Raw genomic sequence first — 25,000 nt, forward strand, 5'->3', positions numbered from 1 at the left:
CCAGTTGGCACTTTGTCCTCCATTTGGCCATTACTTCCCAATTCAGACAGTGTTAGGCTGCTTGAGTCAGTGCCTTTCATAAACACAAGACATTCATTCAAAATACATTTCAGATACACGGCACAGCTTGGTTCACATAAATCCTCAATTAAACAACCAAACATCTTGCCTGTAAACTTAATTAATTAAACAACTAAACTTCTTGCCTGTATAATTACCACTCATATGAAACAAGACTCCACAAGCAAAAGACAAGTGTGTGTCCTGTACATGTATGTAAGACTGCTTTCACAAATGGCTGGCACATCTTAAGAATACCCTTGTCTCTCTTTCTATCAGAACCACTCATTTGCCAAATCAGTTCTTCCTTCAATCTCTATTCTAAACTCACTTATTTCCACAGGGACGGGAGGTTCCTCTTGCTCAGCAAGGCTCATCTCCTGCTCCCTCTTCTCCATACGTTCTTCCTCACCATCACAGAAAGAGCTCTCTGATAAATGTAAAATATATTTCATTATCGAGGCAGCCATGTACAATTAATGTCCTAGTGTTAATCCCCTAAAATGATAAATACTGGTTTAATCATATAAAGGCGGCTGAGAAGTGTAACTTGATCATTTGATACTGATAATCATTATCATGTAACTAAAATAAGAATGTATTTTTGGCAAATCTGTGTATTCTCTATTTCACTTACGCTTCCCCATGTTGTCCTGGATCACTGGTATCCCTTCCAGGACTACGTCCTGCCATGCCTGGCTACAGGCCTTCTTGCCTGTCAGGGTGCAGTCTACAGGTACGCAGCCTACAGACAAAGGTCAAACAAAGATATGATCAATCATAGATTATGGCTTAAAGCATGTGCTGAAAAAGTGAAGGGAAAATATGGTAAGCCATAGATATATTCTGTCTGTTCCACTTACGCTTCCCCATGTTGTCCTGGACCACTGGTATCCCTTCCAGGACCGTATCTTGCCATTTCTGGCTACAGGCCTTCTTGCCTCTCAGGGGTAAGCAGGCTGCAGAAAGGGTAAAAAAAATATGATCAGTCACCCTTTCAATCACTACTGAATTACATTACTTCCTTCTACTATGTGTTCTCCATGTTCTTACTCAGGGTATTGGTCTTTGTGTTCCCACGACCGCTGCTTGTCTCTACTGGTGCCTCGACTTGTCTGTAGGACTTCATCAGTCACTTCCTCCTCGGCAATTCTTGTGTCATCCAGATGTTTTTGTCTCTGGGCTCTTAGCTGGACCCTCTGGGGCTTACGGCTCTCCTGGAAGGCCTGGAGGGTGGTGTCCATTTTCTCCTGGACTTTGCTCTTTGTCACCTTTCCCTCTTCCCCCCTCGGCTTCCATCCTGAGGCCACAAGACGAGCTCTAGACCTCACCACCTCCACCTCAGGTCTTCAGTCCTCTGCCCCTCTCCTGGTCCATCTTCTCTATGGCCTGCATCTTACTGATACGGTAGTTTCTCCGTCTCTGTTTCACTCCTCTCTTACGGATCTTGTCCCTGATGCTAGAAAATGCAACCCTCAGGGCATCCATGAAACAACCACGCGACTCCATCTTCAGCAGTTTGATGACCTTAATTGATTACTCTTACTGTGTTATAAAAATAAATTATTTTGTGTTAAGGTTACATGTAGCATTAAAAAGTTGACAAGATTAAAAAATGTACATCAACACGGATTGTTGTTTATATTGTACTTTAACTTAGTCAGGGCAAATAGACCACTTTAGATGTTAGTTTAAGTACTCGAGCTTTTGAGCTACATTTCAGACACCACACCTACACTGATGAAAACATCAAACATAAATTTGACAGGTCGTAGATTTTCAAAAGATATTTTCTCATTTGTGCTTATTGTCGACCAGGTACTTGAATGCGAGTCATGTAGTAAACACTGTTTTCGAACTGACACAACACAGACTTACGTTTTCCAATAATAAGTTAGGTACGGTGTGGGACTGGCTATGGTAAAGTGCTGTTACAATATAGCTTATGGCTGAATAATACCCCCTTGTGCATGCCCTTAAATGGCATAGGTTGCTAAAGGCAGGGAGAAAGGAAGTCATGACACTGTGATAGTTGTAATGTAAGCCCAATGCCCAAACTGAAAGAGTTGTGGTGAAGGAGTCTTTTAATTTTCAACACATTCTTTGAAACCCTCTAGAACAGACTAGTTTTAGTTTACAGTTTTTCATAATTGTTAACATAATTGTTAATTCTCAAAACAATAACGGCTTTCTCAAAACTGCACACACAAAACTGAAAACCACACACACAAAATGCTAAACCTGACACTCCCTTTGCAAGATGACTCTTTGCCATCAAATCTCTTAACTGTTCACAAATATGGAAACTTGTTTTTTCATTTGGTACACACAGCCATATTTTCAAATGACACACTGCAGAGCTGCCAACTCACACGGTTTCGCCGTGTGACACACGCTTTTGCATGTTTTCACACGCACTTTTCAAACTCCCCGAGGGTAGCTGGCGCTAAGGAGCGCATCTGTAACCCAGAGCTGCCAATTCACACGGTTTCGCCGTGCGACACACGCTTTCGCATGTTTTCACACGCACTCACGCCACACATCCAATTTCTCACGCCAAAAAAAATAGGCTATCTGATTTTGGGCCGAGACGCGTTCGTTCCTTTTCAAACTCCCCGCGGGTAGCTGGCACTAAGGAGCGCATCTGTAACCCAGAGCTGCCAACTCACACGGTCACACTGATGAAACACGGAGGCTGGTTCCAGTACAAAACAGTACAAAACTAGCGATAGCTAACGAGCAGTAACGTTAGTGGCGTAGATCTCTCTGAGTACGATCTGTATGAATACTTTTTTGGGTTGCTAGGCAGATTTCGTGGGGCACTTTTAAAACTGCCTAGATATTCACCAGTTACATTCATTGTTTGTTAAACTTTTGTTCAAAAAGAAAGACAACAACCATGAACCAAACAAATGTAGGGGAGCACTGTTACCAATAACAGGTACCAGATGAGGATTCAGATAGTATTTACAGGTTTTTTTAACAATAATTTTCAAACTCAATACCAATGTCTCAATACCATGTTGCAAAGCAGTGTGCTTTACAAAGAACTGAACATCAGTTCAACTTTTGTGCAAAATGCACTACAACCACCAAATCATGCTGCCATAACTAGCTAATTCTCTCTGATTTATCACTCTAAATACAATGACTGAAAAACACAACACCAACTTGAAACATTGCAAAGTGTTTATATTATGTGTTGCCATATTCTCTATTTTTGCATAGATTTGTGTTGCCATTGTGTGCAGTACTATTTATTTTAAGTATAGTAAGTGAAACGACAACATGTGATACTGACGCTAGAAGTGTACTGAAGCCCTAATGCTGATCCTTTGTTTCCTCTGTATTTGGTGTCAGTTTTTTTTCTCACATTTACGGTGCTGCAACATTCTCCCTTTCTTTGAATCTTTAGAAAATAATAATCTGTCGCATATCCTATCCACCCCTACAATCCACCACACCCTGCAAATATTTAAAGCTGAGCAGCTACCATGACACCGTGAACAAACTCTCTGATCTGTTGGTTTGCCTGTCACAATACAGTAGATGCCACTGTTGAGTGTGGTACATTTACTGTAGTTACATTCGTGGGTTCTTTTTCTCTCATAGAGAGCCCATGACTTACATATACAGCAGTAATAGTAGAAAAATATCTGTTCATAACCCTAACCCACTTCCGATATGTAGATGACATTTTAGGAGCCTGGCCACATTCACTTCCGGACTTTGACACATTTCTAGCCACCCTCAACTCCCATCATCAACACATCAAACTCAAGGCCATGATCCACCCAGAGCAGATCCACTTTCTAGACACCACCATCTTCTTTACCTCTATCTCCCCCACCCACAAAGCCCTTAGTTCCAAAGTTTATTTCAAACCCACAGACACATAAACATAGCAACCACCCCAAACATACATTCAGAGCAATCATCAAATCACAAATCATCCGCTTTCACTGCATTTGCTCCTTCCCTTCAGACCTCCACCAAGCTATCAATATTCTCTTCCAAGCCCTCCATAACACGCCACTATTCCAAACGCTTCCTCCGTTCCATAAAAAATGAAACACTGGCCGGTCCTCCTACTCCTACTCACTCAAACACCCCTCACACACAACATCCTAACACACACAGGCCCATTCAGACACTTCTCAAATCACCCAGACTTCCACACCCTCCAACCCACACCCCAGACCCTAAACCTAACCTAGACCCTAACCCAACCCAAATCCTAACCCCAACCCAGATCTTAACCCTCACCCCAACCCAGACCCTAACCCCAACCCAGATCTCAACCCTTGCCCAGACCCGCCATCACACCCTACCTCAGACCTCACTCCCAACCCTAACCTTAACCCCCCTACAGAAACATACATCAAGTGAAAGTGAAAAGTGAACTCTGAACTGATGCAAGTGTTAAACAGATTGAAAAAATCTGTAATAACAGTGTTTTTTTTTTCAGGAAAAAGCTCACAACTTATTCACATACTTTATTCATAGTTGTACATTATTTACAAGTGAAATCTATTTTGTTCTTAAAATCTTCAAAACAGAGAAAAAACATGACAATTGTTTATGTCATGAGTGTCAAAATCACATGGGAGATAAAAAAAATTGTAAAATGCATTAATAAATACCTTGGATAGAAGAAAGTGTAGCATCATCATTACATTTATTATCACTAACTTTCCCTCAATGGCATTTGAAATGTTTTAATGGGCTATTTAAATTAGACCTAGCATAGAGCAAAAAACACATGTTCATTTCTGAATTTAACTTTTTTCTTGCCAGGAGTCATAAACAATCTAATGCAAGCTCCTCATGAGTCGTGTGGTTCTTTTTCAGAACCTGCGCATAAATATATGTCACAGCAAGAACCAGGAAGCCCATTTGACTTGACAATCTGCTCAATTTGCTGACCATGGGGCATGTGGGAAAGGTTGATGTGCAGTTCTCAAACTGGCAAGTGCACATAGAGGGCACTAGGGGGCAGCAGCTGCCAGGCAGAGTGAAGGGCTCTGTTAATATTGAATCTTCCGGGCAGGAGGGAACTGGAACTTCAGGGCAAGTGACATTGCTGCAGTTAGCTTGCACTGAGGAGGAAATGGAAGATGCAAAACAAGTTAAGATATGAAGGTACGTTATCAGTATCATGTTAATCAATTACCACCAATTACCAAACCATATCAATAGGTTGTGGCCAATTTGATCTGGTTTAAAAAGATATAACACTGTCTCTATCCCACATTTAAATATAGCGCATATTTTGTTCATTTTACATATTTATTGCCGATAAGCAACTCGTCAATAAAAAGACTTTCAGCTTTTCAAAGTTTCAATATGGCTTTTTAAAATGTGAAGTCTTTTCACTAAATGCAATTGCTGAGACAGGTGAAAAGTGAACTAAATCCTTCTACACACCCAGAAGATCCTGACATGCATCTTCAGAGAGCGGATGACTTTGAGGATCACAGCTCCTCTCTCCACACACACACAGGCCCTCCTGTACCTCACAGCTCCATTCCGTACAGTCTTCATCATCCTCATCATCATCATCCTCATCATCCTCGTCCTCCATCTCCTCACCCTCCTCTTCATCACTCCAGTAGTATTCATCTCCTTTAGAAAAATATAAATGTATGGTTATTTTTCTCCTTTAGATTGAACCAATCATCATCTTTGAATCTAAGAAATTGATTTTTGTTTTGCAGATTTATTGCAGCAAATCTTCATTAAAATACGCTGACGTATCTAAATCTCTGAGGTCCAAGACATTGGAATGAGCCTAAACGATCTTCTAATCAGGATGAACTGGTGGCTTATGGTCATTTTAGAGCACCCTGATATAGAAATCAGGATGATAATCCATCTAAAGATAACCTGGTTTTACTTTACTTTTCCTCAAAATCCAAGCCATTTTCTGGTAAATTACAAACAAAATCAAAATTTCAAGCACTTACTTGTGTGATATAGGTCAAAAGCATATGCCAACTGAAACTGCCCTTCCCCTTTCCAAGCAAGCCTCATGCTAGTAGCTTAAAGGTGTAGTCAGGGATTCTAATCCCACACACGTCAATTTTAGCAAACAGCTCCTCTTACGGTCCTCTAGCTGTCTGTTCAGTGTTTGCTCACAAAAAAACTCCAATATTCATACACAGTCCTGGCTCAGTAAATCAGAAACAAACATGGTGGCTTGGACCATGAGCTCAAATATCAACAATCTTTCACGAAAAAAACGACACTGAATCATGGATTCTACCTTTAACACAGAGGTTTGTGTCCATCGACTGTATGTATCTACTGAGCATGCTAGACTCATTTCCCTGAACAGAGAGCAGCCATTTTAGTATTTAGGCTTCATTGGATGACATCAGATGTTACCTTCCATGACCTTGAGGCAGTCCTCCAGGCTTTGATAGGAAAAAGCCAAGTGGCAGGTCTGGATGGAGTAGCAGTCACAGGCCCCGGCCCTCACATTGCAGCCTGTCACCCACGGGCACAACGGGTCCGCAAGGTAGTCAGTCTGATACCCTGGAAGCACTGGGTCATGGCAGAGGAAACATGTTTCATTTCTACATCTACTTCGCATATTCTACCACAGATTGTCATTTCTGTAAATGTGCAGATTGTGTCTTGCATTGCCACAAGTAACTCTACAGTTTCAAGTGAATATACTCATGTTAATGCAGTTGGACCCTGAAAACACCTTGTATTGACAGGCACCTATGTTTCATGTACATTGTGATAATTTGTTAATTAATCATTTAAATAGTACATAGTACTAGTGCTTGTAGTAAATAGTGCTGTGGAACATACATAGTAACAAAGTACATGATACCAAAACTAGTCAAGTCTAAGGTATACGCTCTGTCTTGGTCTGTCTCTACAGTGACAATGTCTCTGTGGAGCAGGACCAGACCCAGATGGAGAAGGGTAAAACCATGAGGAGTCATGACAAGCAGGTTTAATTACACTTTAAACTAGCTCTGTACAGTATATTTTAAAGCAGCTATTACAATGGCAGCACATTGTCAAAGTGAGTACTGTATTAGAAATTATGCGAATTGCAAGTATTAGAAATAGACACTGCCTGTGAGAGAATTCATCCGATTCGCACAGACTGCTTGCTGTACACTACTGTACACTGCTGTACACTTCTGATCCTTCTGCAGAAGACTAAAAAAACTTCGTACTAATATCTAATTATAAGACTGATCTCGCATTAGCCTGGTTATTATCAGATTAGCACCACAGTACCATTGGTGCTTTTGTGCTCTACTGTTGAGGACCTCAGCTGACCTCATACCTTTGCAGACTCCAGTCTGTGGGGGTGTGGTAGGCAGGAGGCCAGTGAGCTGGGAGCAGGTGAGGTCTCGGTCGCAGTAGCCTCTGCTCCAGTGTGGGCCGCCACACAACTGTCCCTGCTGGCGGGCACACTGTGGGCAGCAGCCACACGGCTCTGTCACATGCCCACCGGGGCAGCCATGTGTGGTGGGGGACACTGCACGCTGGCACAGGGGACACAGTCCGTGTCCAGTGGCACTATGACAAGATGGCATCAATGTGAAGCTATACATACCGAATGGACAAAATTACCAGAACAAATTAGTTCTGGATGTGAATTAATCCAGTCCTCCATTATTCCTCTCATTGCACCTATTTGACATTGTAAGCTATAAAATAAAAATACAAATTACATTTGTAATAAATATACTGTAAACACACTCGTATGAAAATGGCAAAATACATAATACATTACAAATCTGATGTTCCAGTCAGTTCATATATCTATGTAACAGTTCAAGCCACAAGATTGTAAAGGTAGACTTACTCCTACATACTCCCATGCCAGAAGCGTCTTCCACATCATAGGGCTCCAGAGTCACACATGTGAGATTAGCTCCACACACTCCCTCTATGTCCCCTCCACATGGCTGGCCTTGACCCAGTATAACCAGACCCGTTTCTTCTGTTAGACAAGAACCCCTCAGCCAGGCCCACCACAACCACACTGACAGGCAGATCATGCTTCTGCACTCGCCCCAGGAGCAGCCGTGTGGACGAACTTGTGAGAGCCCAAAGCTTCAGCTTTTCTCTCAGCTCTCTTCGTGCCAGTGTTCCTCCATCCCCCAGCCCCAACCCTGTACGTTTGCAGCCAAATTCTTAGCGACGGCTGCCAAAACCACAAACCCTTTCCTCTCTTTCATGTTTGCTTGGTTCTTCTAAATCACCTCCTGGACACACATCCGGCTATCTTAACACCCCGCCGATAGGCATAATGTATCCGCCTACACATTTCTGTTGTTGACGTTGTTTTAAAGCATTAGTTGTGCCATGGTCTTCGCCTATCCATCAAGAATCAGGATAGCGGTGTCAACCTGCATAGAGGATTTCAAGTGCGCCTGACTGTGTACCCGACTTGGAATGCGTGGCTCTGAGATTTGTGGGGTGGGTTAGCCAAGGAAAACAGGAGGAGACAGAGCTGCTTTGTGCGGTAGCAAATTGGGCTGTGTAACTCAAATACACACACATACACACACAGACACACAGGAGCAAACACCAATGCGATGGCAAGTGCTAAGACTGGATGAGGTAATTTGAATCTCAGGTCAATGTGAATCCAGATCACATGGGCATACTCTCTATTCCTCTGACTCCAAACACATCAAAACATTAGCTCTACGGTTCTACAGTTTAGGTGATGAGAGAAAAGGGACAACTATAGCAAACAGTTAAGTTAGATCACACTTAGCAAAAAAAAAAAAAAACACAATATGATTTTTGAGAAGGCACAATATACTATTTTGGAATGTTTATTTTATTAAGTAAAACTTTTTATAAGTGACTACAAATGTATAAAAGTGTTTCAGGTAGAAAACTTTCAGATAGTGTCAAAAAATCAAGGTCAAAACGTATTAGTAACTTTAATGCTAAATCTCCCAAATACTGAGTTGAAAAAAAAACAAACATTAGATGTTCCGCATGACACATATTTTCCCTCATAAAATTTCTTGTGCAATGTTTAGAGTGAATCCCTTTCATAAACAACTATTGACTTTACCGTTAGCATTACCACTAGCTTCTTTTGTGACAATAACAAAACATAATAAACTATAAGATCTGCACACTGAATTGAAGTACAAAACAAAAGCAAAGTACAAACACATACTCTATTTTCAATCAACAAAACAGATCAAGCGGAGTTTACTGGCATTCTGGAATCCCTGGGAATGCGGTCATCAAGCAGTTATTGTTCTCCCAGGACGGAGCGTAGTTTCTGGGCAACAGCACAGGCTTTTGACACATCACAGGGTAGGAGAGGGAGACGTGGGGGCCCCAGAGGTATTCCAGAGAGCTCACACATTATCTGCTTGTTCATAGCTAGATTGAACCCTGCAGACATAAGCAACATACACATTATATAGATCAATATAAAATACACACCCCAAGCTGTGCCACCGTATATGTGAAGACACAAGAAAAACGGGCATGTATAAATTATGCAGATGAAATGCATATACATTTATTATATACATAATTTATAAAGGCGCTGTATAGAACATATATGTTTTTTTTTTGTGGTGCATGAAGATATTCAATACAACACTACTCACCTTCCTTTATTGCAAACAGAATTATCGCCTGCATCTTAAACTATAGAAAAGAAATGACTCTGGATTAAAATACAATTTACAAATGTCATTCAATGTATATTTCTTATTTTCAGAGGCCCACCAGTAATACCATACCCATAATACATGTATATTATACACAGTGTGCACATACACATTTTGTACATATGCTGTGTAAATAAAAATCTAAATTAGTTTGGAGAGTAAACTGAACAGCAGTTATACCTGTAAATCCCTGGCCTGTTCCAGGTCTCCTTTGTCAAAGGCAAAAAGAAGTCTGTTCATAGTACTTCCCATATAGTTGTATGTGCTGATTGATGAGATAAAACAAGTGCTGTTAGGCCATTTTGTAAAAGGATATAATGTATTTGATGCACATCATCTTCAAGAGGTATTGGGACAAAAGAAAAAAACTGAGCAGATGCCTCAATTAATGCGAATATATGAGCTCAGCCCTTCTTATTTTCATGTCTGAAGTAACTACACCTTGAACTTAAACTTACTAGACCTCTTGGCTTTTATAGCTTTATATCCCCACAATCAGAGCTATTGCCTTACCTGCCTACTGCACCATCCGCTCCCATGGCAAGAGCTGCTAAAAAAGTTGCTACAATGGAAAGATGTAAGCAAGCCAAGATTACACATAGAACTGGTCATAGAACTGTCTGTTTCGATGTCAACAGAAGCTGAGTAGCAGGTAATAGCATGGGCCCTTAAAACCAGATGCATTATGCTCACTGTGTACCAGACTAGACCTTATACGGTATAGAACTAGACTCAATTCAGCTGTTGTTTATCACAAATTGACTAAACTAAATGCAAGATAAACAGGAGAAATTATCGTGAAAGTTAGGAGAGGAAAGCAACTCAGGAAGCAGTGGACTGCAGACATTCAGCTACTCTTTGGGAACATACCTCATCCACTCCATACAAGTGTGTCCAATGACCAGGATTGCAGCTAACACATTGGCCAAAGTCTAAGAGGTCACTGCCACTGAATTTCAGACCTCTGAATGATGGGATAATTTCCTCAATTCCCTCCACCACATCTGATGCAAGCACTGAGATTGGAAAACAGAAAAAGACAGGTAAGCTCTACTTACCTTCTCATACCTTCACATACTCTTTGAACACTATAGCTCACCTCTGACAGAAAAGTGGTGGATTAGGTAAGTCATTTGTTTTAATGCCTTGTATTTAACGGTAATTACTAAATGCACAGTGCTACAAAAACGACAGAGGTTTTGCTATGGCACAAATTAGATGTTCATGGATTAGTATTGTGTACAGGAAGGTAGCGTTCTCACAGTGAACCCCTGTCAAGTTGGGGATGTGATAGTAGTAGAACGGGAGGGCAGGGGCAGCAGCAGCCACTTCCTGAAGAAACATCCTCAGGGCAACTAGGGAAAAGGAAGACATAAAAATCTGTCATCACCACATGAAAACAGAGAAGACAATAACAAGTATGTCAATGTGAAAATTAATGTAGGGAGGCTCCTACCAGCATTGGGTGGTTTTAAGAAGGACGGAGAAATGACTGCAATCCCATCAGCCCCTGCTTCAACAGCATGGCGAGCCTGCGGGAAAAAGTTAGTTTAGACTAGGATATTAGTCCTTGACATTTGTCAACAGTTTTCCAAACAGCTGACTAAAGGCAACGTCTGTTCTCACCAATTCCTGACAGTCCTTGAGACTTGAACAGCCGACGTGCACAATCACCTCATCGAGTCTGTAAAAAACACACCATGGACGGTGATGGACGGCTCACATTCAGCGCATTGGTATCTGGTATAAGAGGAGCATGCTACGAACTTGATCTCATTTCACTTACTTTCCCCTGCCTCGCTGACACCACTCATCAGTCAGCAGTTTCCTCTCTTTAACTGAGAAGGACATACTCTCACCTGTGGTTCCATTCACTGATGAAGAGATATTTGTTAAAAAAAAATGCTGCATGTTGCTTTACATCACTTTCTCACACGTGATAATATCAATCAGAGATGGGTATATTTACCAAAGATTTTTCGCACCCCTTGCCTTTCCACTAGGTAGTCAATGTATTGCCCAATCACTGAAAGATTAACCTCACTAGATAATTGAGACAGACAAAGAGAAGGATGAGATATTCTTTATGACTTTCAAAATACCTGCTTATCCAGTATAATCATTTAATATGTGCCAACTTACCCATGGGGTGTGAGGGGTGTGAATGTTGCAGCTACAAGCCCTGTAAGCTTTTTGCCAACGGGAGCCATTTTAAAGGAACTAGGGAAAAAGGAACATCTTTTTAGGGTACGGCTATGCATCCAGTTAGAAGTACAGTCGTAAACTGATTCCCATAAAACGGGTAGACTGCTAGATCTGCCCACTTCAAATAAAGCACAAATACTTACTTTATGCAAATTCCGATCTCACTTGTCCTGTTCAATGCAGGTTATCCCTCAGACTGCAAGAGACAAACTCTGAATTCCAAACGTTGCTAATTCAGATCCTTTCTTCTTACTCCTATGTTGACATCACAGCATGTTCAGGTCATAAGACCAAGTCATGTGAGCAGACTTCCTTGGTTTGAAGTGTAGACTAACTCATCACGTCAATGATTATTGACGTTGGTCTGTCTGGTACAGCAAGTTATTAGCTAAATAATATAAGCAACACTATTATCTTCAATCAGTGATGTAGGCATTGCTGTTGTTTGGATACCTTATTATAGCACTGCATGTGGTGTACAAATTCGCATCTAATAGGCTAACCACTGACTCGTGTAGTTGAGTATAAGGAAGTACCGGTTTCTCGGTCAGAAGACTGAAATGATTGGTCTCCCACGTCGATGAATGATAGGAGGTGCCCGGATGCGGATGTTGACGTCTACACTCTGTCGGACAGCGTTCGTTATTGTGTCGGCTGTTTGAGTAGGCTGCTGGGCTAATGTGAGGTGCTCGTGGTTTAATTGACTGCCCAGCAGCTAAGGATGCCGAATAAAACCCAAACCTTTCATCTGGAAGCCATATGATGCCTTGTAGACTAGCTTTCAACCATATGTCGCTTTGGGAGTTCGTATCGAAAGGGAGATAAACGGTTCTCTGCTTCTTCGAACAGCTGGTTGCCTGGAAGCTGTCAGCGAATGGAGGAAATAACACGATAAACTGGCAGTAAACACACATTGGTGAAGCTAAACGGTCGTCTGGAATATTTAGAGCATTGAGAATTCGTCTTTCAGCGGATAGGACAGAAACTCATCTCTTTCATTGGTTTTGGATACAAATATCGCCAGGCTACGCTGCTAGCTGGGTTAATGGCCAAGCAGAGTTAGCTTGGAGCTAGCTGGCTATTTACTTTCTTATACCTTAAAACGTGTGGTGTCTCAGTGGCTAACTGGCTAGGATAGTTATCATTAGCCAATGCTAGGTATGTTGTGGGGAACCCTTCGCTGTTAACCTAATAAGATAACTAGATTATAAGCATTTGTTTGGCCATCCTTTTGTGTTCATGTCATTGTCATTTCGCGTGGTATTGAGGCAAACGACAGGTTACATGCTCTGTTGAGCTGGAAGCAAGTCAGAAAGAACAATAGCGGCAATTAACGCTGCTAAATTAGCTAGTATTTTGTTATATAGCAGTATTTTCATGCTAAATGCCATTCTCATTACATTGACAGATATGGTGCTTTTGCTAGCGTGTAACGTTCGTCTGCCGACGTGTCATGTTTACAAAAGGTATGCCGCTGCATCTGGCAAACTGTCAGTGAATGGGTGTGACAAGGAAATCTGTGAGGTAATTTAGTTCCTTACGGACATCAGCGCACCTGGACAAACAAAGCACTTGCCTCTTGTGATAACCTCCAAGCTGATTCAGTCAGTTAGTTATACATTGCTAGAGAGACGAAAGCTGTCTGCCACACTTTGACAAACAGGTTTACACATTCAGTACACCCAGTATGCCCAAGCTATTGCTCAGAGGTTAGTTCTGTTGCTGGATCTGGGAGTTTTTATCCTTTATGATGGACCACATGAGGAGAATAGGGATGCAGTGGAGGCATAATTGCTGAAATACGTCCGACTGGACTTGGCGTGGTTTTGCTTCAGTAAGAGTTGGTGCATTCACTAGGATGATGGAAGGTTGCATTCTCCCCAGATAAGTTTTGTGGTCACTGTAACCATGTGGACATTGGAGCGATCATGCGCTTCAGTCATGCAGACATCATGGCTGCTGCTGCTACTACTGGCTGCCTTTCTCAGGCCAGTCCACTGCATGTCTCGGGAGGAGAGACATAAGCTAAGGTGAGACAGGGTCATGTTGAAGTGTGGGTGTTGAAGTGTAATGAATGTCATAGTCTACTGTTGATCTGACATTCTCTCTCTCTCTCTCTCTCTCTCTCTCTCTCTCTCTCTCTCTATTCTCAGGGATCAGGTGGTTGAAATGTTTGACCACGCTTATAGTAATTACATGGTATGTTCAAATTTTGCCCTTTCCACTTTGAATCAGATAATCCCTTCCAGGAATGAGATTTGGCTCCTTGATGTGCTAAATAGTGGCACTGTTTGTTATTGTATGTACCCTAGCGGATCATGTGCAGGCCATGTGCTTGCTTACCCCACTTGGGTCATTTCCAAATTTAGTGTTACCCATTTCTTTTCAATAGTCTGTTTGCTTGGCAGTTAACAGGTGCTTTGTTTCCCGTACATAGGACAATCAGAAGTAGTTTCCAAAGATAGAGCTTAAATATTGACAGAGATACCTGAATAGCATTAAATTACAAATATCACCACCACCCTTTGTAAAGTACAAGACTGGTTTGAACACAGTGTTGTTTAAGGGTGTGTTTTTTGCATTATTTGGTGTAATGAAATTGAATGGTGCTCATGCTTGCTCTCTCATCTCTCTTTCTCTGTGTGGGTGTGTGTGTGTTGTGTGTGGTGTTGTGGTGTGTGTGTGTGTTGTGTGTGTCTGCATTCTCCAGAACCATGCTACCCACGATAGCTGATCCTGCTACATGCAGGGGAGTGCGTGGGCTGAGCCCAGCAGAGGAGATGGACGATGCGCTGGAAGTAATGGCCTGGCTGTGAATCTTACACAGGATGAGAGAGAGGATTCCAAACAGTGGAGAGCAATGACTCCGATGTATTAAAGATGCAAGAGTGTGTTACAATGTGGATGGTTGGCCACATCACTTATGAACATAAAAAAAACCGCATTAATATAATAATTATGAAAAATATAAAAGGAATAATACAAATAAATAAATGGATTGGAATTGGTTAACCTTATCCGGCTTCTTGTTCTCCTCTAGTTCTCCCTCACGCTCATTGATGCGCTTACTCTGGTGTAATGTTAGCCCCTTTGGTTGCCCCTCTAGCTGATTATCTTCAATAAACATCAACAGCCTTGCCCTAGATTAGATATTCCACACACAGCGCACTGTATGCCCAATAGTGAATTATTTTCAGGGTGGCCTTTTCCGTGTGTGTTTTAGCACAGCAAAGCCTGAATGCAGCATCTGGTAAATTTCTCTCACCTTTTGACAGCTTTGAACAAAACTGAGGAATTTGATGCAGTGAGAAGATCCTGTCTGATTGAGGCTGGACAATGACATCGTGGTGTCTGTCTTTGAGACCAAATCCGACTGGGTGATTTGTATGATGGTTTTGTTTGAGAGTGCATGATAGGTTCACTTACTTTTGTCTGATTTTGAGATATTGCTCTATGAAGTACTCTAACCACACGTTTTCCCATCCTTTCCTGTAAGTTTCTCATAGACATTCAGAAATATGTATATTTATTTATATTCATAAACATATCGACTATAACATTAACCCAGTCTTGACTAAAATGTCAGATCCAACCCTATAATTCCTCTAAAAGTCATTTAGCGTCATGTGTTCTACTGAAAAAGAGATGAAAGAGTATATGCTCACTGCTCTTTTATCCCACGACTCCAGTTGAATCTTTTTTAACATGTGCAAGTGACTGTTTGTGTGCATGTGCTGCTCCAGGGGCTTTAGGGCCACTCCATGCTGTGATGCTGAGAGAAGGGGTCTCACATGATGTGTACCAGACGAGCTCCTCCACATGGCCAAGACCTGGGCTCAGCTCCTGCCTGCTTTCAACACGAGCAGGGCTTCCTTACCCCAGGGTAAATACATGCACGCACATCACACACACACACATCCACACAACACATTGGAATTTGTGACGCTAAGCCTTCCCTGAAATGCTGTTGGAAATACTCTCGCTTTTCTCCTCCTGTCTATTTTTGCTTTTCTCACTTTCTGTCTGTCTCTCTGTCTACCCCTTTTGTGTTGTACTGTTAGCAACTGTTCAGTGAGTTAAGGAAGGAAGGCCAACCACTGAATTCCCCAAGGTGCATAATGGCACCACCTGCTGCAGTTTCCTCATAGCTTTCATAGCAGATAGTCATGTATTTCGCTCTGACATCCAATCATACTGACAATGAATGCTTAATGTTTTATAGATAGTTGTTGTAATAAATAGATATTGGAAGCAACAACCCTAAAAGAAAGGCAAAAATGCACAGGTGTCCATATTAAACCAATCCCATAGGTGAACCTGCGGCATGGTGTAAGAGTCCGGCGACTCGCACCGGGACTGAAACGACACCTGCACCGCTTGTGCCGTACCATCATCCTGGAATTTGCCGCCCTCAGTCGCTTCACCGGTGACCCCATATTTGAGGTAAATGAAAAAATGTGAAGGAAAAAAAATATCGGTTCCCTCAGACAGAGAAAAAATGAGAACTTGTGGGTCCTAGCTCCTCTGGGATTCAACCACTTTGACGTTGAGTTCATGTGCTACTGTTGAAAAACATGTGAATTTAAGACAGCTGTTGAGTGCAAGATGCTAAGGGTGGCTGTTGCTTATGTACAGGATCACGCCAGAAGGGCCCTGGACTTCCTGGGAGAAGAGGCAAGGAACAGCAACCTGGTGGCACCACCATCAACATCCACTCGGGGAGTGGGTGCGCCGTACGAGAAAACAGGCCGGGGGGACCAGCTGACTGGAGCTGATCATAAACTGTGATGTACACTTCTTAGTGAGCTTATGTCATTTGAATGTGTGTGTGTGTGTGTGTGTGTTTTATTAGATAGTGGCGTAGGGGCAGGGATTGACTCATACTATGAGTACCTACTGAAAGCCTACATCCTTCTGGAGATGACCTCTTTCTGCAGCGCTTCAACATATGAGTCCATCCCTCATTTCTGCAATCATACTGCTCATCCCTGTTATAGGAATAGCTGTAATCCTCATGACAATACCTATACAGCCCCCCCCCCCCCACCTCTCTCACTCCCACTGATGCCATTGTTTTGCCTTTCAGCACTACGCTTCCATAATGAAGTACATCAGCCAGCCGCCACTCCTTCTGACGTGCACATACACAAGCCCCTGCTCCCAGCACGCACCTGGATGGACTCCTTACTCGCTTTTTTCCCCGGGCTGCAGGTAAGACCAGAAAAAACGGAGAAGGGTGCACCTCCGGGGGATCTGTTGAAACGGTGTCATGTCTGAACAGCTTCAAAGCAGCTGTTGTGTAGGGGTCAAGTTTCATTCTCCGCCCCCACCACTACCACCCTTCATTTTTCAGGTGTTGAAGGAGATATCCGGCCTGCCATCGAGACGCACGAGATGCTTTATCAAGTGACAAGGAAACACAATTTTCTGCCAGAGGCAAGTCTGTTCCTTGTCCTCTCCTCTCCTCCATGTTATCGAGCATATCGCTTCCTCAGAAGTATGTGTTATTGAGCTGGTGTGAGCTTCTGATTACATGTGGTGCACACTAACATGCTCTAATGTTTTACTCCTCCGTGTCTGTCTACAGGCCTTCACCACGGACTTCAGGTGCACTGGGCCCAGCATCCCTTGAGGCCTGAGTTTGCAGAGAGCACCTACTTCCTCTATAAGTTAGCATTGGCAGATCAGCAAGACGTGACCGCTGCGATCATAAACTTTTGAGCATTTTCATAAACATAAACCATACCATAAAGTACTTTCTGCTTCCAAGTGGGTCAGATTTACATCTGCGCACCTTAATTCACAATGCTTGCCTGGTGTCTTAGGAGTGTAATATTCAAATAACACACTTCCAGTATTTGGCAGAGTGGGTAATAATGATTTAGTCACAGTATATAACTCTACCCCTAACCCACTGTCACCAGGCCACTGGAGACCCATACTATCTGGAGGTCGGGCGCACAGTTCTGGAGAACCTGAACCGTTTCGCCCGTGTGCCTGCGGCTTCGCTGCCATGAAGGACGTCCGCACTGGCAGCCACGAGGACCGGTGAGACACACGGACACACACACACACACACTCTTTACTCAACCTCTGAAGTCTGTTCAGCACACAGCCTGTGTAGCTTGAGATGTCCCCATTGTATTAGGAGGGCTCTGAGTTGACCCCTTATGTCTTTCAGCCTTTCTTTATCACAGTCTTATCTGCCATCACAGTTGAGGCTGAAATTCCAGTGTGTCTTATGAAATAAAGTTGGAATGAAGTTGTTTAGTGTCTCACCCTCAATAACTTTATTATTATTTCTATAGACTTTTTGTGTAATAAATCCCTTGAGACTGAGGCTGGCGCTGAGTGTCTGATGACGCCCTCTTCTCTCCCTCCCCTCAGCATGGACTCCTTCCTACCGAAATGTTCAAATACCTCTTCCTGCTTTTTGCCGACGCGGACGACATGCCCTTTGACGTGGAACTACATCTTCACCACCGAGGCTCACCTCCTGCCGCTCTCGCTGTCCACTGCGGCACGCTCCCGGTCCCTCTGCTGCCAACTCCACGGTACTGCACCCTCTCGATCGCCCTCCTGCTTCTCCCCCGTACCTCCCCTCACTCTCGTTATCATCACAGAAGAAAAGAGAAACTGTTTCATGCACTCACTACCCTCCTTGTGTTCCTCAGGGTGTTAAGGAGTTAGATGACTCTAATTTTGACTACGTGCCCCAACACCCGCCTCCTCTTTCCTGACCCGCCTTTCCCGCGAACCTCAGGGACCCAATCAAGATCGCAGTGGACAAGAGTTGCCCACGCCCATTGCCCCCCCGGTGAGAAGAAAGAGTGAGAGAGAGAGGCGTGAGCGAGATGGATAAAGGCTTTAAACGAAGCTATAGTTGTATTTGGTCTTGGCCACAATTGGCCAAGGGCTAAAGGCAAATGAACAGAGCCCCTCTGAACTGGTCTCAGGAGTTCACTGGGCGTTGGTTTACTTTACATTTACATTTACATTTACATTTAGTCATTTGCAACGCTTTTGTCCAAAGCGACAACAAGGGAGAGCACGAGGTATATGTGAGGTGTTTTTCCTTGATGGCCGTATGAAACGTATTTGTACCAGCATAGAGACCAGTGCTGTCAGTGCTGCCCATGGCATTCTCATCTGTCTGCTGCGCCTCCTCCTCATCTCCCTGCAGAGTAGCTACCGTACACGAGAGCATGTTTTTGCACAGACCTCCTATTTGAGTAAGTTTGCACCATTCTAAAAGCTGTGTGTCTCCTCTGCTCTGCTCTGCTCTGTCTCTCCCCTTCTCTCCTCCTGGGTCGGTCTCCTGCTCTGGTCCCGTAGAGAGCCTGGTATGGGCCGCCTGCCCTGAGGGCTCAGGACTTCATGGCCAACAACCCGAGCACCTGGAGCTCCTGCGCCGCATGGGCGTCAGCCTCATCCACCTGAAGGACGGGCGCGTGCAGCTGGTGCAGCACGCTTCACAGGTCTGACACACACACACACACACACACACACACACACACACACCACACTCAAGCAAACTCTCTTCCTTGAATATGTACATACTACATACAAACAAGCACGTGCACGACAAAATGCGTCAGAACTCATGAGTTCCGTAAACCACACCATGTGTGAACTAATTATGTTGGCAAAGGAGGTCATTGTGTCAACAGAAAGTAAAGCATGGTTTGTTGGAGTCTGAACCTAATCCTGCATAGTTCTGAGGGTTGTAACATGCATTGGGTTCTCAGTGTAAAAATGCCATGCTTTGAGGCTTAATTGTAAGTGCTGTATGTTGGTATTTCCCCCATTGTCTCCCTGCAGGCGGTGAGCGCGATAGCGGCGGAGGACGGGTATCGCTTCATGCAGGAGATGATGGAGCTCTCTAGCCAGCAGCAGAGGGAGCAGCTTCCTCCTCGTGCCGTGCAGATAGTCTCACACCCCTTCTTTGGCAGGGTGGTACTAACCGCTGGCCCTGCACAGTTTGGCACGGACCTTTCCAAGAGCATCACAGGGGTGAGTGTGGACTAGCCCTGTTGTACATGTGTCTGTGTTGATCTTTTATGTCCCTCCATTTGAACTCTCTCACCCACTCTTGATGACTTTCTCTCTCAGCATTAATTATAGTCTTTTCTTTCTCTATCATTTACCCACTGTCAATTATGGCCACTCTCTTACCTTCTCACTTAAGTTCTGTCTGTTCCTCATTCTCCTTTGCACTCCTTCTCTCCTTCCCTCTCTGTTTATCTCATGTTTTCAAATCTATATCGGTCCAATTTTCAATTTAGTGAGCTTTGTTGGAAGGACGACACTTTTGCATTGCCAAAACAAAACATTGCTACTCAAGGTTTAAATACAGAATAGAAAGCTAACATCTCGCCCTCTCTCTCCCCTCTCCCTCTCTCTCCCCCTCCTTCTCTGTGCAGGTGCGAGGCTTCGTGATGGCGGCAGAGCCCTATAGTGGCTGCGCTGAGCTGACTAACCCAGAGTCTGTTCAGGGGCGTATCGCCCTGCTGCAGCGCGGGCAGTGCATGTTTGCAGAGAAGGCCCGTCACATCCAGAAGGCCGGAGCCATCGGGGGCATCGTCATTGGTGAGGAGCCAGGAACATTGGCTGACCTACTGCAGTCTCCCTAAACACTGGACGGAGGAAAATAAATGGAAGCTTTTCAGACTTCAAATAACTACCATAGTAGAAATATGGGAACAACATTGCTCAACTGACTGGCTGTAGTACTGCAGTCTTGAGTTCAGCAGACAGAATATGATTAAATGTAGTGTAAAATTGATTAGGCCCATAATCATTTACCAAATGTCTGTCTCTTGGGATGACCTAAATCGTGTGTGTGTGTGTGTGTGTGTGTGCGCGCAGATGACAACGAGGGCAGCAGCAGTGACACGGCGCCCCTTTTCCAGATGGCAGGGGACGGGCGCAGCACGGACGATGTAACGCTGCCCCTCCTCTTCCTGTTCCACAAGGAGGGCAACATCCTGCTGGAGGCGCAGAAGGAGTACCGCGAGGTGGAGGTGCTGCTTAGCGACAAGGCCCGCGACCGAGGTGAGTCTGCCCAGAGACGGGACGAGCCGGTGTAGAGCTCTGCCTGGTAGACAGGACTGACACTTAAGCACCCGTGTGGAAACTGCCTGAAGTATTACACGTGCGCCTTGTCAAACGCATGAGAAAGTTTAGAGCAATTTCTAAAGTTTGAAGTCTTTGTTTCCAAATGCTACTCTTGAGGGGATATATATTTTTAGAATTCATGATTTATTCATCCAGTTGCATTAAAATGTGACTCTAAACGTTTTCAAAGGTGTTAGTATTTGAACTGCACCTCCTCTGGTCTCCTCTCTCTCTTTCTCTCTCTCTTTCTCCATCCTACTTTTCTCTTCCCCTTTTCCCTCGTGATGTAACTGTGCTCCTATCCTCTGGTTCTTCTCTGCCCCCCTGTGGACCTGCAGCCTCTCTTTTTAAAGGGAAAGCCCTCCCGGGCGGCCCGTGTTGGACGGCAGTAAGTACCTTCTCTTCCTTCCACTTTCTACTTCTTCTTCTTCTTCTTCAAACCTCTTCCTCTCATGTGTCCTTCTCCCTGCTGAGTCAGTAGGAGCTTTAGGCTACATTGTGTTTAGCCTGGACCATTCGCCTGCATGTCACGTTAGTAGGCAGATGTGGATGTGAAGTGGAGTTTTGGAAAGCAGAGGTGTGTTAGAATGTATCACCCCAATTGTTGTAACTTGCTAGTTGCACAGCGTGGAGGTAGCTTGTGAAATGTGGTAGTGCTTCTATGTCCTGGATCATTTTTTCCACCTCTGCTTTCGTAAAAGTGTGTGTGTGTGTGTGTGTGTGTGTGTGTGTGTGTGTGTGGTGTGTGTGTGGTGTCTGTGTGTGTGTGTGTGTGTGTGTCTGTGTGTGTGTGTGTGTGTGTGTGTGTGTGTGTGCGCGGGGTGTGTGTGGTTGAGTGGTGGGTTGTGATGTACACTCAGTGCTGTTTGTTATACAGGTGTGGTTACAAATGAGCTAACACACTCCCTGATCTCTTTCTCAACAGGTGGTGATGCAGAGGAAGAAGACTGCGCCACTGAGGAAAAGGAGCATGAAACCTGGACTGCCTGCTCCCCCTCTCTCTTCCTCTCCTCCCCCTCCCTCTCCTCCTCCCCTCCCTCTCTTCCTCCTCCTCACCACCTCCAGCACCAATCCCAGCCCAAGCACGCAGGAGCTTGACCAATCAGAAGCCGAGGAAGGAGAAATAGAGGAGGAGGAGGAAGATGAGGGGGAGGTGGTCCCCTCCCAAGGAGGGCAGTGAGCCTGACGCACAGAAGAGCCTAAGGAGGAGCCGGCATCTGATAAGGACCCCAACAAGTTGCTGGACGCCCTATAGCCGACTGGCAGGAGGACCTGGAGGCCTTTCGTCAGATGGAGAAGGACGAGCTCTGACCTCTCTCTCCTTCCTCTTCAGACATGGGCAGTACTGTACATGACAGCCATATGGTGCGAGACAGGAGAGTCTTTAGTCGACTGCGCCCCTCCACCAAGGAAGGACACATTTAAAACGGGCAAGGGGGCGTACGACTTCCAGACTCCAGTGGTAACCCACAGCGACTGCTTCCCCGTTCCCCTCCCCCTGTAACTCCTTTCCCTACCGGTCTCCAGTACCTCAGGGCTGCACCCCTGCATTCGTTCACCTCCTCGGACTCCGACTTCAGTGAACGGAATAGGACAGTGACTGCGCCTCACCCCCCGGCGGAGCTGTCTGCGCAGCTGGCTTCTCAGACGCCTTTGTTGTCTTAACGTCTTCCCCAAAAATGGATCTCTCGGGTGAAGCGGTCCACAGTGTAAATCAGCAGACTGATAAAAAATTTAAATTCAACTGTTGATTATTTTTTTTTCTCCCCTTTGTCTTTTTGTAATGCCATTTGTACTAATTTAATTTGTGTAGGCTCATTTACTGGGGCATTAGTGAGCTACTATAACTGTGAGTGGAGCGGTGACCATGAAGTCAGAAAATGAAATTAAAGACTAAAATTAGGAATACTTAATTATCACCTCTCCCATCCTCATATGGAATGATGAAGTGTAACAACCATGTATATGGCACCATATATATGGGAACTTATGACCATATATGTATATATATGGCATATATGTATTAAAATGTACATTGCTATTTTCTGAATGCTTGTTATTGCAGCTCTTGCACACGTAAGAGCTTCTCATCGTTGAGAAATGCACCGGAGTCTCGGTACAGAAGGATATCCAGGTGACATCCAGTGTTGTGGGTGTCTCATATGGGGCGTGTTCTGAATGAGACAGATGGAAGTGGCAACATGAGAGCACAGCTGTGTGCATAGCTTCCCCCAGTGCCGTCCTGAACATGCCCCAGGCTCTCTCTCTCTCTCTCTCTCTCACACACACACACACACACACACACACTTCTCTCTCAGTGAATGACAAACACGGAAAAAAAGAAAAATCTGAGATGGTGAGCGATGAGCTGCCCTGAAGTTGGATCAAACTCTTCAACCTGTCGGGTCTGTTCTCAGGTTTAACTGAGACGTAACCATGAGCATCATACTTTTGACTGCCACTCCAGACATTTTCCACATGATCTGGTGTGGAAGGTCAAACGGGAACTGAAGAAGCCAATCTCACAGAACTCAACAGATTGTCCAGTTGAGGCCAGCGTTGTTTCATATAAAGACTGTTGAGAGGTGGCAGTTGAATGGGACATTCAGCTGCGGGGAAGGAAAGCTGCAGATAACAATAATAAAGTGGAATAAAACCAATGATGAAGTCCACCATTTTGTCTCGGTTGTGTTGCATTAAACCAAGATGGCCATTTCATATTTAAATTACTAATCACTTAATCGCTCACGTCTTGTTCTACACGTTCATCTTCACACCGCAGAAAGTATGATGGGTTACATTAATCATTTTTGTTGGGATAACTGAAAAGGGAATGATTTTGCAGGTAGGACCGGTAGATGGCTAATCAACAGCCAGTGTGATTGTGGAACTAAAGAAATTGAGTGTTATGTGTAATATTTTGAAAGTATTATCAGTTTAAAACAAGGTTATTGCCAAATTAAATTCCCCAGTGTATTTAATGGCTAAACGCGTCTGGTATTCCCTTTAATTTAAGCGTCATCTCTAAATCAACACCAGGAAAGAATCCATTCACAAAAAGACAAACACTAAAGTTGGTTATTGTCTTCTTTGATATATTTAATAAATTAAAACAAGGTACAAAAAATGAATGTACAGATCAACCAATCGCCGCCCCCCATCTCTTAATTGTCTTTCCATTCATCACTGATTGATGCAAGTGGCATAACCTTACCGTTCGCATCAACACAGTACCAGAACTTCCTCATCGTACTGAAGCATTGCACACCCTCCCGTTTTGCCACCCCCTACCCCAACTACCACCCGAAAAGAACACACACATGCTACATGTCTGCAGGCACCGGCTGGGCATGGACTGGCATAGACAGTGGTCAACACTCTGGGCATGCGGTGTATATGTGTGTGCGTGTGTGCGGAGAAGGAAGAGGGCAGGTTAGGACTTAGCCAACATGGAGGTACAAGGAGGTGCCATTAGGATTGCTGTTAGATTCTTGTGTTTTTTTTGCCATAAAAGGAAAACCATCTGTAGTTTCCAAAACAATAAGTGCACTGAAGAGTCAAACTACAAGTGAAACGCGTATTCTTCACGCACGCCACATGACACACGTATGTCAACTAGCATGGCTAAACACGATCGTCAAGGCTGCGTGCTCTACGGTGCTGTATAGCGGGGGTTCACTTTGAGAGTCGCTCCAAGTAGGCCCACTGTTGGTCATCGAAACATCCACTGACCAGTAGGTAACCAGGGCCTGCTCTCTCACATTAGTCACGTTACAACCAGGAGGTCCAGAGAGGAAGCGAAACAGTCCCCTCTCATCCCCGGACCCATTGCCGTTTTCTCGGGAGTCCATCTCATCCCTTCAAGCTGGGAGGGCATTCAAGTCCGTCCACATTCGCTGTGTGGACCAGCGGTAAGCAGACATTCTTCTCCTGTC

At 44.2% G+C, this 25,000-nt stretch overlaps 2 protein-coding genes and 2 long non-coding RNA genes across 4 annotated transcripts; 1 reads left to right on the forward strand and 3 right to left on the reverse strand.

Annotated features, from left to right (window-relative positions):
* Positions 1-4,803: 4,803 nt before the first annotated feature.
* On the reverse strand, positions 4,804-7,555 carry LOC122131291 (cysteine-rich motor neuron 1 protein-like). The gene is made up of 4 exons (XM_042706156.1): positions 7,373-7,555; positions 6,448-6,606; positions 5,488-5,685; positions 4,804-5,159 (listed from the first exon to the last, which is right to left on the reverse strand). The coding sequence occupies exons 2-4, from the start codon at positions 6,452-6,454 to the stop codon at positions 4,861-4,863; spliced, it is 504 nt and encodes a 167-aa protein (XP_042562090.1). The 5' UTR covers positions 6,455-6,606; positions 7,373-7,555; the 3' UTR covers positions 4,804-4,860.
* Positions 7,556-9,203: 1,648 nt separating this feature from the next.
* On the reverse strand, positions 9,204-9,985 carry LOC122131289. Its single transcript, XR_006152054.1, has 3 exons — positions 9,924-9,985; positions 9,681-9,720; positions 9,204-9,459 (listed from the first exon to the last, which is right to left on the reverse strand). It is a non-coding gene; the product is annotated as an uncharacterized LOC122131289 (long non-coding RNA).
* Positions 9,986-10,560: 575 nt separating this feature from the next.
* Positions 10,561-12,508, reverse strand: LOC122131288 (N-acetylneuraminate lyase-like). The gene is made up of 8 exons (XM_042706155.1): positions 12,092-12,508; positions 11,886-11,963; positions 11,713-11,786; positions 11,530-11,617; positions 11,370-11,427; positions 11,200-11,275; positions 11,006-11,098; positions 10,561-10,759 (listed from the first exon to the last, which is right to left on the reverse strand). Exons 2-8 carry the CDS (start codon positions 11,951-11,953, stop codon positions 10,566-10,568), a joined length of 651 nt encoding a protein of 216 aa, XP_042562089.1. The 5' UTR covers positions 11,954-11,963; positions 12,092-12,508; the 3' UTR covers positions 10,561-10,565.
* Positions 12,509-13,337: 829 nt separating this feature from the next.
* On the forward strand, positions 13,338-14,671 carry LOC122131290. Its single transcript, XR_006152055.1, has 3 exons — positions 13,338-13,978; positions 14,102-14,147; positions 14,659-14,671. It is a non-coding gene; the product is annotated as an uncharacterized LOC122131290 (long non-coding RNA).
* Positions 14,672-25,000: the final 10,329 nt, after the last annotated feature.

The sequence above is a fragment of the Clupea harengus genome, unplaced genomic scaffold, assembly GCF_900700415.2.
Source record: "Clupea harengus unplaced genomic scaffold, Ch_v2.0.2, whole genome shotgun sequence".
Lineage (NCBI taxonomy): Eukaryota > Metazoa > Chordata > Actinopteri > Clupeiformes > Clupeidae > Clupea > Clupea harengus.